The following is a 17189-nucleotide window of genomic DNA, read 5'->3' on the forward strand; positions in this document are numbered from 1 at the left end:
CTTGCTTGGCAACAAAAGCATGCAACAAAAGCATGAGACATGCCCCCAAACAACAAAACAATGGTGGCTTGAGACCCACATGCTGCCAGTGAATTCAATAAGTTAATGATCCCTAGGACATGCTCTCTGCACACATAAAAAACAATAACTTGTGGACCTAGCTTGACCAAATAGGGACAAGAAAACCCCCTTGCTCAACCTGGAGGAGGAGCTGATGACGGAAGCCTGTCTACTCAAGAAAGACAGTTCTTCTCCATCTCCTCACTTTTCCTTTGATTATAAAACTATAGCCCAGGAAGTTCTCTGTGCATGGCACCCCCTCACCCATCCTCTTGTAAGCCTCACAAGCATCTTATTATCGCTTTTCCTCTCGCTGAATTCTTTCTGCACTGAGACATAAACTGTGGTAAGGGAGCTTTTTGGAGCCCTCTGAAATAACACCAAATGATTTCCAAAGCAAGAGTTTCCAAACTATTCAAAGATTCAAAAATAGAAAAATGGGAGGCGCAAGTCAAGTTATAATCCTGATCTTTCTCTGTCCCTTTCTGGCTAGCTGCTCACCGAATCTGTTTTTCTTTGTCCTCCACAGTTAGACTATATTTCCCAGGCTTCTTGCAGTTGGATGTGGTTATATGACAAAGTTTTGGTCAGTGGAATGTGGAAGAAAGTCATGTGTAACCAGTTCCTGGACTGCCCTCGAGGCCAGACCTCCCACAAGTGACCCTCCACGCTTTTCCCTTTTTGGCAACAATCTTGGAAATGCTTAGTCAAAGACAGACACCACAAGGTGGAATGAACCTGGCTCCCTTTATCACCACCTGGAGAGCTGCCTGCTGACCAGAAACACCTGTGTTGGACTTCATCTGCGCAGTAAACTTCCATGTGTTAAGTCATTGTGATTAGGGTTTTATCTGCTAAGACAGTGAATTCTCAATCAACATGGTGAGTGAACAGCATTACTTTCACTTTCAATGTACTAGAGGGGAAGGGCACACATTTACTTTAATCTATTGACTGGGGCTGTCATTTATAGCAATGGTTTGGTCAGTGGAATGTGGAAGAAAGTCATGTGTAACCAGTTCCTGTACTGCCCTCGCAGGCAGTTAATATAATGTTAATATAATGACATGCCAAATCAGCCCCAAATGGGGATGCCAGATAGAATTTATTACAAGATTGAATATATGATAGAAGTGACTTAGCACAGATTTATCAGTTAAAAATAATTTCTCAGAATTTTAACAGCATGGTTCTATTATTTCAGTTTTTCTTTCATTCCCTTTTTCTTTCCTTACAGGTATTTCAAATTCAGTAGGTCCACAGCCAAAATCAAATGCCACCAGAAAATCCTGTTACCTCCAACTTTTAAATCTATCCTGAATCAATTTTTTTACTGTACCCAATTCTCTAGTCTGAATTACCAACATTCCTCTCCTGAACCTGTAATTAATTGGTCTTCATGCTTCTATGTATTTTAAAATTGTAAAATACTTTAAACTATCTGTGCCTTTATACTTTTTACTATAAAAGAAGTATGAAATTGTACATAATCATAAACATGGAATTTGCTGGTCCTGAGCATGTCATACTTTGGCCACCTGATTCGAAGAACTGACTCATTGGAAAAGACCCTGATGCTGGGAAAGATTGAAGGCGGGAGGAGAAGGGGACGACAGAGGCTGAGATGGTTGGATGGCATCACTGACTTAGTGGACGTGAGTTTGAGTAAAGTCTGGGAGTTGGTGATGGACAGGGAAGCCTGGCGTGCTGCAGTCCATGGGGTCACAAACAGTCGGACACGAATGAGCGACTGAACTGAGCATGTCAGCAGCCTCTTACTGCAACACCTGGGACTCTGTCTAGTAGTTGGTGTGTTCAGTAATACACAGGTCAGGGCGTTGACAACACTGGGAGTAGCCCCCATCAGTGAGTGGGGGATAAATACTCCAGCTTTCCTCCCCTCCATTTCCCAGATATTTCAGCAGTTTTGAGTTTGCAACCCAATGGGAACCTGCTCGCTGACCTTGAACTGGCCCTCTCACCTTCCCGGTTTTACTTTTCCACACACCAACTGGTGCTGTCTGATATCATCTACCAAAAAATTGGTATTAGTGAGAATGCCACATCTGCTGTGTGTGGTTGGTACCTTGCTGTAGTTTTAATTTGCATTTCTCCAATTAGGCAGGGACATCTTTATATATATTTTTGGTCATTTGAGTTTCCTCTTCTCTAATTGGCTTCCTTCTTTTTCGTGTTAGTATCTAAGATCTATAAATTCTGGATACTAATAGTTTTCTGGTTATGTTCCTTGCAGAGCACCACTGTTTTCTTGTGGTTTGTAAGTCTTCCGCAGTATTGGTTCCTATTTTTCTGTGTGATCTGTCTTTTCCCTCTATGAAGATTTTAGGACATTTCTTTTTATTTCTGATGGTCTGTATCCTAATTTTATTGCTAAACATAAAGGGCTCTATTTATTAAGTCATTTTTTAAAATAAAAATAAGCACATAATACTTCAAAAAGTCTAATCACAATAGACATACCTAATGCAGAAAATAACACTCCAAACTGGTACTGTCAATAGTTTGCCACATGCTTTTCCCCACACATTAACATCTATTAAACATTTTGAGTTGATACATAAGTTGCTTCTTAGCAGTTTTTGGCATTTTTCAGTCATCCTTTTTTTACTGCTGCAGATGTTACATTTTATAGACATATTAAATCGTTCTATTAATCAACATTGGGTTCTTTCTAAGTTTAAAACAAAATTTTGCAACAAATATTCTTGGGCCCATCTCTTTGTTCAGGAATAACTTTTAGAAGTGGAAGTCCTGGGTCCAAACCCAGAATATTTTGAATTTTAATTGATATTGCTAACTTACACACTAAAAAGGTTGTACCAATTTATAAGGCAGAAAATACTATTTTTTTATATTAGTAATCTAAATCTTTGCTAACAAGATGGGTAAAACATGGTTTAGTCTTCATTTTTTAATTCTGTGATGTTTAGTTTCTAACTTACTAATTTTGGTTTCTAGCAACATTTATTCTCAATTTATTACCTTTTAAAATTTTAGCCATTATGCTTGATTTTAGATTATCCTTTTTTGTAAAGAGCAGCCAATTCTTCTTCTATCATTGTAACATCCTGTGAAATCTCACTGAAGTTCAGAAACAAAGTTTTTAAAGGTCTCAGACGTTCCCTTAACCATCAAAAGGTAGTGTTGTACCTGTTCATCACTATCCTTGTGGAATGGTCTGAGTGAACAGAATTTTTTTCAGTAGTGTGATCTACATGGAGTAATTCTTAGTCCCTCTTTTGATTTAATAACTGAATGCTAGTTTTCCTGTTTAGGGTCCATTTCTGATCTTTAGACTTACTCCCTACCTCTACAGAATATGATTTCAACTCTAGCCACCAGGGGACCCTCCCACTTCGGGCTGTCTTGATAGAGGGGATATATGTATATGTATAGCTTATTCACTTTGCTCTACAGCAGAAACTAACAAGATTGTAAAGCAAGTATACTCCAATAATAATTAATAAAAAAAAGATTAATAGGGAATAAAAATACATTGATTAGAAGTAATAGATCTAAAGTGAACAAAGTCTCTACAACAAAAAATATATAGTTTTTTGTGGGGGGAGAAAGGCTTGAAATAGATCGGAAAACATTTTCACATTAATTGTTCTTTTCATATACTTCAAATTTGTACTTAATGCCTTTTTCCTCCTGGACATCCAAGGGAACACCTGGGTATCTGTAAAAGAAAAAGATGTATAATTAAATATTATGCAAATATATTACACATGCAAATAGTTAAGAAAAACTTCAAGCTATATAGAAAGTTAGAAAATGAAACACATAATTCTTCTTCCTTTCCTTCTTACTCCTAATTCTTCTCCTCCAAACTAATCACTGTTAGCAGTTTCTCTTTATCTTTCCACTCAATTTTCCAGCTAATATGAAATTTCTTAAGGACGTTTTGTAAATCTTAAACTTGATATCAAATTTCTTGTGTGAGCAAAGGGAAAATAAAATTCAGCCTTTAGCTGTCAGAGTGGAACTGAAGTTATATGTGATGTATGGTAATTCTTGATTTCTGTTTAATTCATGCATGACACTGCTCTAATTCCCCACTGTGTGGCTTATTGCAAATCCTTTACTAGAGTCACTGTTTATTTTTTCTATGCCCTAACACTCACTTAGGTTGGTGTTCCCACCAGCTTTTAAGCCAAAACCCAGACCCTCCTTTGGGTATATACTTAGAAGTGGGATTGCTGGATCATATGGTAGTTCTACTTTTAGTATTTTGAAGAGCCATCATACTAGTTTCATAGTGGCTGCACCATTTTACATTTCTATCAATAGTGTGCAAGAGTCCTAATTTCTCCACATCCTTGCCAACACTATCTTTCATTTTTCTGGTAAGTGAAGTCACTTAGTAAGTGAAGTCCGGTAAGGCTCTTGAAGAGATATTTGCACTTCCATGTTCAGTACAGTCAAGATATGGAAACTATAGCGACAAATGAATATATAAAGAAAATATGTATACTTAAAATAGACTATCATTCAGCTTTCAAAAGAGAAGGACATCCTGCCATCTGTAACAACATGGATGAACCTGGAGGACGTTATGCTAAGTGGGATAAGTCAGTCACGGAAGGACAGTATTGCATGATTCTTCTTACATGAGAAATCTACAATGGTCCAATTCATGGAAGCACAGGCGTGCAAGGGTGGTTCAGAAGGGCTGGGGGAAGGAGGTAACAGGGAGCAGCTGTTCAAAGGGTGTGTACACTTTCAGCAGGATAAGTCAGTCCTGGAGCTGTTCTGTGTGACACTGTGCCTATAGTTTACAATACAGTATTGTATTGATGAGGGTGAAGAAGGAGCATGAAAAAGCCAGCTAAAAACTCAATATTACAAAAACTAAGATCATAGGCATCTGGTCCTATTACTTCATGGAAAATAGAAGGGGAAGAGGTGGAAGCTCTAATAGATTTCCTTTTCTTGGGCTCTAAAATCACTGTGGATGGTGACTGCAACCATGAAGTTAAAGACGATTGCTTCTTGGCAGGAAAGCTATGACAAACCCAGACAGTGTGTTAAAAAGCAAAGACATCACTTTGCCAACAAACGTCCGTATAGTCAAGGCTATAGTCTCTCCAGTAGACACAAATGGTTGTGAGAACTGGATCATAAAGAAGGCACAGTGCTGAAGAATTGAGGCTCTCCAACTGTGGTGCCAGAGAAGACTATTTATAGTCCTTTGGACAGCAAAGAGATCAAACCAGTCACAATATGGATGACCTTACAACAGAATACTAAGTGAGAGACTTCATATTATATGATTCTGTTAATATGAAATATCCAGAATAGGCATATCTATAGAGATAGAAAATAGATTAAGTGTTCCTGAGAGCCAAGATGGGAGAATAAAGAGCAGCTGCTAATGTGCACAGGGATTTTTTTGGGGGGTGGTGAAAATGTTCTGAACTTGAGATTGTGGTGATAACCACAAAAATCTGAATATACTAAAAACCACCAAATTTTATTATTTCAAATGGAAGAATGTTGAGATGTGTGAATCATTTCTCAGTAAAGATGTTCATATTTTTTTTCCCAAGAGTCAAAAAGCCAGTCCTGTATTTAAGTTATAAAGGATTCTAAAGGGTCACAGCTTTGCAAGATGTCTGATTGAGAGCAACAGGGTTTAGAAAGGTATTTTAAAGGTATATAATATGAAGCTGATTCACATAGTAATTTATTCTATTTGTTAGTAGCAAAAAAAGAAAGGTAAAAAAGAGGGACAGCAGAGATCAGTATCCACAGAAGGTGAGAGTCAGCAATCTAAGCAGTACAAGAGAAAATAAGGTGGGACAAAGAAACACAGACAGTTTTTAAAAACTGTATATACGGTGGTGATTTAGTCATTAGTTGTGTCTAACTCTGCAACTCCACGAACTGTAGCCTGCCAGGCTCCTCTACCACGGGATTTCCCAGGCAAGAATACTGGAGTGGGTAGCCATTTCCTTCTCCAGGGAATCTTCCCAACTCAGGGATCAAACCTGATCTCCTGTGCTGCAGGCGGATTCTTTACTGACTGAGCCACCAGGGAAGCCCCACACGTATATATAATTGAAATCAATAATGTGATTTTTCTACGCAGTCACCTTTGAAGACCACGTAAGCAAAAGGCTGTACTTTGGTTGTTTAGGAAATTTTTAGAGTTCTTAAGAGTTCCCAGATTTTTTCAGAGCTAGTTAAGAGCCCAAGAAAATCAGTTACACACTTCATTTGATCCAAGACCATTACCTATATTATTCTAAAAAAAAATGCAAGTGGCTCAGTCCTGTCCAACTCTGCAAGCCCATGGACTGTAGCCTGCCAGGCTCCTGTGTCCATGGAATTCTCCAGGCAAGAGTACTGGAGTGGGTAAGCCTATTCCTGCTCCAGCGGATTTTCCCAACCCAGGAATTACACCGTGTCTCCTGCATTGCAGGCAGATTCTTTACCTGCTGAATTACCAGGGAAACGCCAACTCTAGAAAGTAATATACTTTACTCTAAAGCTTTATAGTAAATATATACAATATACTTTACCCTGAAAAAGTATGACTTAATTGAGACTGGCCCTCATCATCCATTTATACAGACTTTGCTCGGAATGTTGCTTTTAGGAGGAATTTCCAAAATCAAACTGGCACTCAAAGAAAGACTGTTTTCAACCAAGAATGTCTGAAAGAATGTGTTAAGAGCTAGTCTAAAAGTGTTGGTATAATTAATCTTCTACTCTTCATAGCCAACAGCTGAAAAGTGCTTTTAAACTAAAATGTTTTCACAATCAGTTTCATGCTAGAAGCACAAGTACAGAGTATCAAATGTAACCTCTTTTTCCACCTCCACCACTGCTAAGTTCCTTCATCTTTCACTTGGACTACTGTAATGGGCCTCCCTCCTTCACTCCTGTCCCTCCAGCCCACTCCCTGTAACAGAAGAGTGAAAGTGAAAGTTGCTCAGTGTCTGACTCTTTGCAACCCCATGGACTATACTGCCCATGGAATTCTCCAGGCCTACTGGAGTGGGTAGCCTTTCCGTTCTCCAGGGGATCTTCCCAACCCAGGGATCAAACCCAGGTCTCCCACATTGCAGGCAGATTCTTTACCAGCTGAGCCACAAGGGAAGCCCAAGAATACTGGAGTGGGCAGCCTAAACCTTCTCCAGAAGAACAGTATCACTCTCTATGCAGAACCTTCTAAGCTCACTCTTGGTCTGATCCCTTTCGGGCCCCTCCTCACTCACAATGCCCATAGTGGCTTTAAGGTTCAGGGAACATGCCAGGCTCGTTTCTGCCCCCAGGTCTCTTGCACCAGCTGCTTCTGGTTTCTGGAATGCTCTTCTCAGGTCTCTGTGTGGCTGGCTTCTTGCTGTTTAGCTCTCAGTGTCTGCATCACCATTCAGAAAGGACTCCTCAGACTACACAGCATCTACCACATTGCAGTATTTCAATTCACCACACAGCAACTCTTTGGATGCTTATCTGTTATTCACCCCCCTCCTCCTCTGTTATGAAAAATGTGATCTGGAGCATAGTGATAGTAACATCACCTGTCTAGGTAAGCACTGTATCCCCAGTGCCTAAGGCAGTGGTCTGATCCTGAATAAGCAGAGATCTCACAGAACGAACTAAGGCCGACTCTCTAGATTTCAGCAAAATCATTAAAACCTGAACCTTCCCAAGTGTGTTAAAACAGATACCCACAATTCCTATAGCATATGTCTATAAAACACATTACTACCTTGAATTCTATCTGAAAACACATTCTCTTTTTTATAGTTCTTAAGCAGGAAAGCCAAAGGTGCTTCAGACTAATTGATAACATTTTACTTACTCTGGAAGAAGTTTATATTTTTCAAAATCAATTTCTGGGAAAAACGTATCACTTTCAAATTCTTGCATGATCCTTGTCACAAATAGTCTAAGATGGCCTGGCTTGTTCATGGCTTCCTTTGAAATAGAACAAAAGGCATTAATTTCCTTATTTATCTGTGTCTAAAGCTATAGAAACTCTAATATTTTTGTTTTAACTACTTCCAAAGTATGCTATAATTATCCTATTCTTCACTTTGGGTCCCTGCAAAAAGTATGACTTAGCTGAGAATGGCCCTAATCATTTATCAATAATTACAAGGGTGAATTCAAATATACTCTGGGCTCTAGTTTGCTTGCATAAACTCTTTTTTCATCTAAGCATTCAATTTGTCTTTTATCTTTGGTTGTTGTTTAAGAATTAAAATCCCCAAATTATCTACTTTCCCTCCATGGAAAAAACTTACATATATATGTATATATGGATAAGACAGTAATTTCATAGAACTTTTACTAATGAAAATCCCAAGGGCATACTTAGAACCTTTACATAAAATTTAATAACGCTTCAATTTCTCAGCAGATAGTCACAATGCTAGTAGGTAACATATTCTGTCTGTTGTTGCCAATGATTGCATTTGGTCTTATAGAGATGGTACCACTGCCTATAACACTGTTGCTAGTTTCTACAGAAAAAACCGCCCTGGAACAAATATCTTAAAATTCGAATACAAAGTCAGGTGTCAGTCCCAACTGCAGCTCTAAGAAAGCAATAACTCTTGATTTTGAAATAGCTTACAGAGGGAAAACCCCCCCCCCACAAAACCATATACATATAAATTCAAGTGTTTGTAATCCTTAAGATTCCACATAAAGGTCATAGAACAAATTTAACTTTTTATTTTCAATACTATGCTGCTGCTAAGTCACTTTAGTCGGTCCGACTCTGTGTGACCCCATAGACGGCAGCCCACCAGGCTCCCCTGTCCGTGGGATTCTCCAGGGAAGAACACTGGAGTGGGTTGCTATTTCCTTCTCCAATGCATGAAAGTGAAAAGTGAAAGTGAAGTTGCTCAGTCGTGTCCGACTCTTCGCGACCCCATGGACTGCAGCCTACCAGGCTCCTCCTTCCATGGGATTTTCCAGGCAAGAGTACTGGAGTGGGGTGCCATTGCCTTCTCCGTTTCAATACTATGGCTTCCATTAAATCAGTTTTTCTCTTGCCCCAACCAAATCAATTCTTACTGTACCAAAAAATTAGAAAATTTTAAGGGACTAATCACAGTAGCATTTGAAGATCTATGTCAAAGTTAATGATATTTTTACAAGTATATGTATGACTGAGTCCCTTCACTGTCCACCTGAAACTCCCAAAACGTTAATCGGCTATACCTGATACAAAATAGAAAGCTTAAAGTTTGGAAAAAAAAATAATAGTTAATGATATTTGGTCCAGTGTTTCTGTACACGGTCAGATGGTAAATATTTTAGGCTTTGTGGGCCATACAGTTTCTTACCTTTGTAGCAAAAGTAGTCATAAACATCAATAAACCAATAGGCATGGCTATGTTCTAATGAAACTGTTTACAAAAACAGGCTGGTAGATCTGAATGTTCTACAAGTCATTGTGATGTGAAGTAATCCCTAGTGAATTATCACCTAGGGAGTCTACTTCTTTATATATGCATTTAGATATATCAAATTATATAAATGTATTTAAGTACTTATATTGTTTAGAATACATTTTCAAGTGACTGCAGTATTGACTCATTCAAAATATGATAGGCACTGAGCAAAAGAAAGGATTTCTTTTCTTAGAAAATTCATACTTGGCCAAAAAGACCAAAGAAAAATGTCCATTTTCCCTCTATTATAAATAGAGAAAATAAAGGTTGTAGAAACAGGAACACAAAAAACAAGAATTTTTATAATCCCACCTGGGATCTTGTATACCTCTTCTTTCTAAAATAATTTCAGTGTTTGTATATTACCACAAGCCATCAAAGGATAGGGGCTGACTTTTTTTTCTCCCCATAAATGTTCCTCTTTCATCAATGAATAAAATTCTATTTATTAACCTCAGCATTTCCTAAAGCTGGAGGTCTTCTGGTATCAAGCAAAAGGAATTATTTTCTATTTTACATACTGTCTTCCCTTATGATATGAAATCATGTAATACTTTCTCCCTATCCTCATTTTAAATGAAAACTGTTGAGGGAGTCTTCTGATTAGCTCATATCCATCTAGTCACTGTCTATCAATGGAGAGCCACAGCCTTTTCTCTGTAAGGAACATATTTATCCTGAAAAACAGATGATAACTCAGTGTATCCAGGGCACATATGGAAAAGTAAACAATGAGGTGCAAATACAATTCTCAGGAAGGGTTTAGAATGTTTTTAAAATTGGAAACATCAACTATTTTGAATTGAAAATAAATTGGTATAAACCTAAAAACTTATTTTAAAAGTTTCATTTAGTTTGTGTGATAGTGTCAAAAAATGAGTAATTCAAACTGACAATATGTCTAACTTATAGAAATAACACGCTTTGCTCATGGCTTATTTTTTCAAAGTTCAGATGGCAGGGAAGCTGAAAGAGGGTAGACTATTTATATTCACAGATAATTTTACTTACCTTATAAACAGAACTGCCTCCCACTATCCAAACCATGTCTACTTTATTTGTTAATTCTGGATCTTCAATAAGTTCTAAGGCATCATCCAGACTTTTGGCAAGAAAATGAGCTCCCTTTGGAGGTTCCCTGAGATTAACAGAAAGAATTACACATAGTATCTACAAACACCATTCATGTTAGTAAAATAATTTAACTAGGAAGCAGTAATTATAAAATAAAAATCATCATAAACATAAAACTTTTCAATAAAAAGCATTTAGCATCAGTATGGCCCATGGCCAATAATTCAACCCTTATTTATGTACAGTCCACAATTAATCAAAACCAAAACCATCTGTGATATCACATGATGTGTGTGATACGTAGAAAGATCAGAATGGTAGTTGTTTCTGGAGGGATGGGGTAAAGTTTCACCAGTAAGGGACTCGAGGCAGCTTTCTGGGAGTGACAGTAACGTTCTCGATCTTTGATATGGGGTTATACAGGTGCATGTTGTTGTCGCTGAGTTGCTAAGTTATGTCCGACTCTTTGCAACCTCATGGACTGCCGCACACCATGCTTCCCTGTCTTCCACCATCTCCCAGAGTTTGCTCAAACTCATGCCCATTGAGCCAGTAATGCTATCTAACCATCTTATCCTCTGCTGCCCTCTGCCTTCAATCTTTCCCAGCATCAGAGGCATAAGTGCATGCATTTGTTAAAATGTAGGAAATGTACACATAAGACAAAAATGTACATTTTTTTGTACATAGTGTTTATTTCAAAAGAAAAACAGTAAAGTAATATTAAACTCTAGTTTTCCAAGTTTATTTATGTTGTAGCATGTATCAGTAATTCATTCCTTTTATTGTGGAATAATATTCCATAGCATGGATATAGCACATTTTGTTCATCCATTCATCAGCTGATGGACATTTGGGATGTTTCCATTTTTTGGCTACTATGAATGATGCTGCTTTGATTATCTGTGTACAGGTTCTTATGCAATTATGTTTTCATTTCTCTTGGGTATATACCAAGGGGTGGGATTGCTGGGGCATATGATGATTCTCTGTTTAATGTTTTGAGAAAATGCCTGTTTTCCAAATGTGGCTGCATAATATTTCTTTTAAAGCCACAACTGGATTGTCTAGAAAGCTTTGGAAAGGCATTTTTCCCCTATACCTCATTAAGGAAACACTTACCCAAAATGACCAATATCTGGCAGCAAATTCTGGGGCTTCCTTGAGGATTCAGTTTCTTTTTACACTGGGGATGGTGGTGGTAAGAAACTGCATCTCTCTAAAAGCTTACATGAATTAAGAGATTTACCTGTGTCAATCTCCCCGCTTTTATTTAGGACCTAGCACACAGCAGGTGCTCAGGATATATGTGGAACTGACCACAAGTAGGGAAGCAGAAGGAAGGACAAAAAATAACTCTAAAATTTTTCCCTAACTGGTATCCTTATTTCCTTGGTGTGCTTGGTAATAAAGATTTTAAAATTTCTCTCTGCCTTATAAAAAAAAAAGTGAAAATACACCAACAAATGTTATATATAAATACATAAGAGAAAACAAAATCCAATTACATACACCACAGGGGGGTCATAAGGAAGAAATTGGAGATATGCTTCCCCAACTGAATATCTCCCCCACTGAGATTTCTTTGTTTGTTTTAGCTCAAGCTGGCCATAAATAAACTTAAGTAGTACTCAAGAATGTGTTATTAAAGAGTCTCTGGGAATGGCAATACAATCATTGAATCTGGATTCTACCAAGTAAAGAGATAATCAGAATATCCTAGCAACCAGGAGAGAGAGACCAGAATGAAGATTGGGGCAGATGGCAAGACGTATATCAACGTATTCCCCTACCCAAAGGCAATCAGCGCAAATATTCTGGTATACGTTCCTTCATGTTTTTAACCTATACCATTCTAGGAGGGATCTGGGAGAAAATCTACACAAGCCTGAATCCCCTTAGGCTATAGTTGTGCAGTGTTTTTCTCCTTTGGTCTTTGATATGTTCACTTGGCTATAGTACTCAGTTATTTAGACAGCAATCTAGGTGCTGTCATGAAGGTATTTTGTAGATGTGATTAAAGCTGATAATTAGATGACTTTAATCTGGGTGGACCTAATTCAAGGGTTGAAAGGTCTTAAGAATAGATCTGAGGCTTCCCTGAGGAAATTTCACCAGTGGGAAGTAGCTTCAGTCCCTTCTAGAGTTCCTGCCTGTCCTTCTGCCCTAGAGGTATTTGGATTTGCCTGGCCAGCCCCTACAATGGTATAATTCCTTGCAATAAAATTCTTTTACCTATCTATCTGCTACTGGTCTGATGCTCTGGTTAAACCCTAATAATACACGTGGGAAAGCAATATCATGACCCCTGTTCTTAAGCAAGCAGTACCCTAGGATACTGCATTCTTTTTCTGCTTAGATTATTAGTTTAAGAGAGAATAATTACCGTGCCAGTTCCAAACTTCCTCTTGTGGTATAATTCAGGTGCTCCCCCTCCCCCCAAATCCCTTGGGGTTCAGGAGGTTCTCTTGGTGAGCTAGGACCACTGTAAACACTAACAAAAAGAAACAACACAGAGCATGTGCGGAGTAAACACAGGGAGGCCTCGGTGCAGGACAAAGCACCGGCGCTGACTTGCTGACTTCGTGAAGGCCTTAATGCTGCTATTACCTGAACCACTTCTTCCTCCTCACCCTGCCCAGGCCCCAAGGCATTTCCAGGCATCCAGATGGACATCGCCTCAGGTTAGACTGGTGAACAGAAAAATTCCTTGCACAGGTCAACTAAAGACACTTGTGAGAATTCCTGGGAAGTGCTTCCATTTCAAAACTTTGAAATTTTTAACCTTCAGACATTGGGTAAAGAGCCTAAGTACAAAATATTATTTGGGTGTTGTGGTAAACTAGAAATAACAGAGCACAAGATGACCAGTTTTTAGCTTATTCTAAAACTTGCATCTTAGTGTATTTAGGGATAGGTACTTCCTTGGTGGCTCAGACGGTAAAGCGTCTGCCTACAATGCGGGAGACCTGGGTTCAATCCCTGGGTTGGGAAGATCTCTTGGAGAAGGAAATGGCAACCCACTCCAGTACTCTTGCTTAGAAAATCCCATGGACGGAGGAGCCTGGTAGGCTACAGTCCATGGGGTCGCAAAGAGTCGGACACAACTGAGTGACTTCACTTTCACAGAGAAAGGATAACCTAACCACTTAATTTTGGCAAGTTCCAAAACATATGTATTTTGATTTTATGTGAAACTAGAATTTCTTAAGTTACATTATGTAACTGATATTTAAGTTTACTGAATAATGGTTCAAGGAAACTTGCAAATCTATTATCATAGTTAGATTTAATGTAACTTGTCAAGTGATGAAATCAATCCCTTGAGTAACAGAATAAGTTACTGTCATGAGGCATAAATAACTGCTACTTAATTTTCTGTAATCACCTTTATGATATTAAGTAGTTTCATCCATAGTAACATTCATACTATTTCAGTCATATACTAAACCTCTACCATAAAAAATGGAACACGATTTTCTTGTGGTGAATTTATGTTATTGTACTTACTTGAGTTCTCTACTGAGAACTATATTAATTCTGTCCTTTAAAGGTCGATTCTTCTCTGGAATGGAGAACCAGGTCTTCCTACCCATAATCACCAAATTCTGTTTACCTTTAAAGTCACATGGAAAGAATAAATATATTTTGGGAGCATACATATATATTTTTATATACTTATACATGTATGCATAGAAATGATGGTCATAGTGACACCTAGTGGTTCTGTTTTAAAAATTAAAATTTAAAACAGCTTTACCAAAATATATCATTTGTCATCCACTATCTAAGTCTAGTAACTACTATTCCCTTTGGCTTTAGCCAATTTATAACCAATATATAGCTTTAATCAACTGTAATCATGTATATTATAGTAGTTAAAAGCAAAGATACTGGGATGAAGTGCTAAAATTGAATGTCTTCTGTCATCTACTAAGCAAGTCATGTTTATTTCCTGTGCCTTATTTTCCTTACCTATAAAATGGAGATAACAATAGTTCCTGCTTGTAGAGTTGTTATGGGTATTTAAGACTTATTGTTATGGGTATTTAAGGGCTTCCCTGGTGGCTCAGATGGTAAAGCGTCTGCCTATAATGAGACCTGGGTTTGATCCCTGAGTCGGGAAGATTCCCTGGAGAGGGAAATGGCAACCCACTCCAGTACTCTTGCCTGGAAAATCTTATGGACAAAGGAGCCTGGTAGGCTACAGTCCATGGTGTCGCAAAGAATCGGACATGACTGAGCGACTTCACTTCACTTCTGGTGGCTCAGCTGGTAAAGAATTCACCTGCAATGTAGGAGACCTGGGTTTGATCCCTGGGTTGGGAAGATCCTCTGGAGAGGGGAGTGGTACCCACTCCGGTATTCTGGCCTGGAGAATTCCATGGACTATATAGTCCATGGGGTCGCAAAGAATTGGACATGACTGAGTGACTTTCACATAGATACATTATTTGTATTTGTATACTTTATATATTTAAATTACAGTAATTTTTCTTAAAGATAGCTGCTTAATATTCCAAGCAATGAGTTTAAAACATTATCAATTGTGCCTCTATGCTTCTCTTTCAAGTATACTGCTTCTATAAAAACTTTACATATGTAGCTTCCATTTTTGTTTAATTACTTAGGAGGGAAAAACCTTGGCAGCTGAATATCTGGATCAAAGGAACATATACATTTCTATGATTCTTGATATGTTCTGAGAGACTATCAAAGCAGTGCATGTATCTATTTTCTTAAAGAATCATCATTAGTTTGATTTTTTCAAAACAAAAACATGAAATTTACAAACTGCAAACTGAAAAAAATTTTATTTTCCTCCAAGAATAAACACCGCCCCCAGCCCGTAATTCAGAGAATCCTTATATAATATACACTATATTTTCAAGGACAAAACTTTGTGTGTTCAATAAGGAGATTATCAACTATTAAAGATAATGGAACCAACAGGTGAGGAATTCTGATGAGGAAAATGGCACAGACCCGATCTAACAACTAAGGTAGAAATGATAAATGAAGGACATAGGGAGACAGCCAAGACAGCCTTGGTACCCTTTCATTCATTCATCCAAGAAATACTATATTTACTGAAAACAAGCAAACAGGCATAGGATGATCTTATTAGCAGGCCTTACTTAGGATTCTTGAGAGTGTTCCTGTCAATCCTTTGCCTTAAAGCTCTTGTCATCTTGTCTCAACCAGTGATTCAAGGGCCAAATCCAAGGACCTTTTATCCGAGACGTTACAGTTATGCTGCATCTGCTCCTTTCTGATTTATGGTTCCCCTGTTTACTCTGCTATTGCTCCTCCAATGAACAAAGATACACTCCTCTTAGGTTTTAAATGGTCCTCTCCCTCATGCCCATGTTCTTTTCCCTAGTTATCCTCTTCTTACCAGTGGCTCAATTCACCTCCTTCCCTGGGCCTGAAGTTGTCGGATATCCTACAAGCACTTCAAAATCATCATCATTAGAGCTGCTCACTATTTCCCATGTCACTCAGACTACCAAATTGGAAATCTGAGAGTTCATCCTTGCCTCACTGCACCACCTTCAACTTTCGGATCTCCAAATCGAGTATCTTGCAACCGTTTTTTGCCCTTTGTCCTCTCCATTGCCACTCAGGCATTATCATCCTACAGCAGCAGCGATTTCAAAAGCCTCTTCCATTCTCCTTTGCGGGCGCTGACCTCCGCAGAAGACTTTACCTAGCTTCCAATTTTGCCCAATACCTGAATTATACGCGCCCACATAAAATTTCAAATAAACTTTTTTTTAAGGAATGTTTAATAAGTCTTGGGAAATGTGTACACATTGATGTTAAGACAAAAGGTCCCAGACTAACATGAGAAACTTTTCACTTAAGTAAAATTTGCACTGGTAAGCTTCCTCAGGCAAGACTTTTCGCAAACGTGAAGCACATAAAAATGCCACATTACCTTCTACTGAAGAGACTGTAGTCATTCTTTGGAAATACCTGAATTCATTTCTACAAGTTAAGAAAAACACGCAGTTACTCAGAATGTGATCCCATGGGCTTAAGCTCTAAAGCCCCCAACAAACCGGGCGCTGGTTGCGGGGGTGGGGGAGGAACTTCCAGGGCTGGGATTTTGCTCCCGGGGGTAGGAGCCGGAAGTAAAGGTACAGCCGGGCAGCTGGAGCGGGACTTAAATCAACAACTTGCCGCCAGGCTCCGAACGCAGAAGGAAGCCGAAGCTTAGCTCTCGCCAGCTCAGGTCACGACCCCTTCTTCTCCCAGCGTCGGCCCGACCCGGCCCAGGTGTCCCGATCAAAGGCCGTTGGCGCCAGCTCCGGTCCAACACTCTCGACCCACCCACCCCCCGGGGCTCAGCAGATACCTGAGTGGAGGCCAGGGCAGGTTCCCGTCCTTGCCGATGCCCATGTTCTGGGACACAGCGACGATGCAGTTTAGCGGACGAACCATGACAGCTGCAGGAAACACTTGCGAGCTAGCGCTGGACTCCCAACCCCGCTAGGTCAGCCACCTTGGCGCGAAATTTTGGTCGCCCCGCCCCTCCAGCCCTATTTGTGCAGGCGAGACCGCGCCCCCGGCCCGCCCCCCGCCCCGGCGCACCGCCGGGTCACGACGTGC

At 39.2% G+C, this 17189-nt stretch overlaps 1 protein-coding gene across 1 annotated transcript; it reads right to left on the minus strand.

Moving 5' to 3' along the window:
* Positions 1–1146: 1146 nt before the first annotated feature.
* Positions 1147–17132, minus strand: DHFR (dihydrofolate reductase). Its single transcript, XM_061151928.1, has 6 exons — positions 16936–17132; positions 16516–16565; positions 14085–14190; positions 10512–10638; positions 7898–8013; positions 1147–3763 (listed from the first exon to the last, which is right to left on the minus strand). The coding sequence occupies exons 1-6, from the start codon at positions 17019–17021 to the stop codon at positions 3685–3687; spliced, it is 564 nt and encodes a 187-aa protein (XP_061007911.1). The 5' UTR covers positions 17022–17132; the 3' UTR covers positions 1147–3684.
* Positions 17133–17189: the final 57 nt, after the last annotated feature.

This window comes from Dama dama, chromosome 9 (assembly GCF_033118175.1).
Source record: "Dama dama isolate Ldn47 chromosome 9, ASM3311817v1, whole genome shotgun sequence".
Lineage (NCBI taxonomy): Eukaryota > Metazoa > Chordata > Mammalia > Artiodactyla > Cervidae > Dama > Dama dama.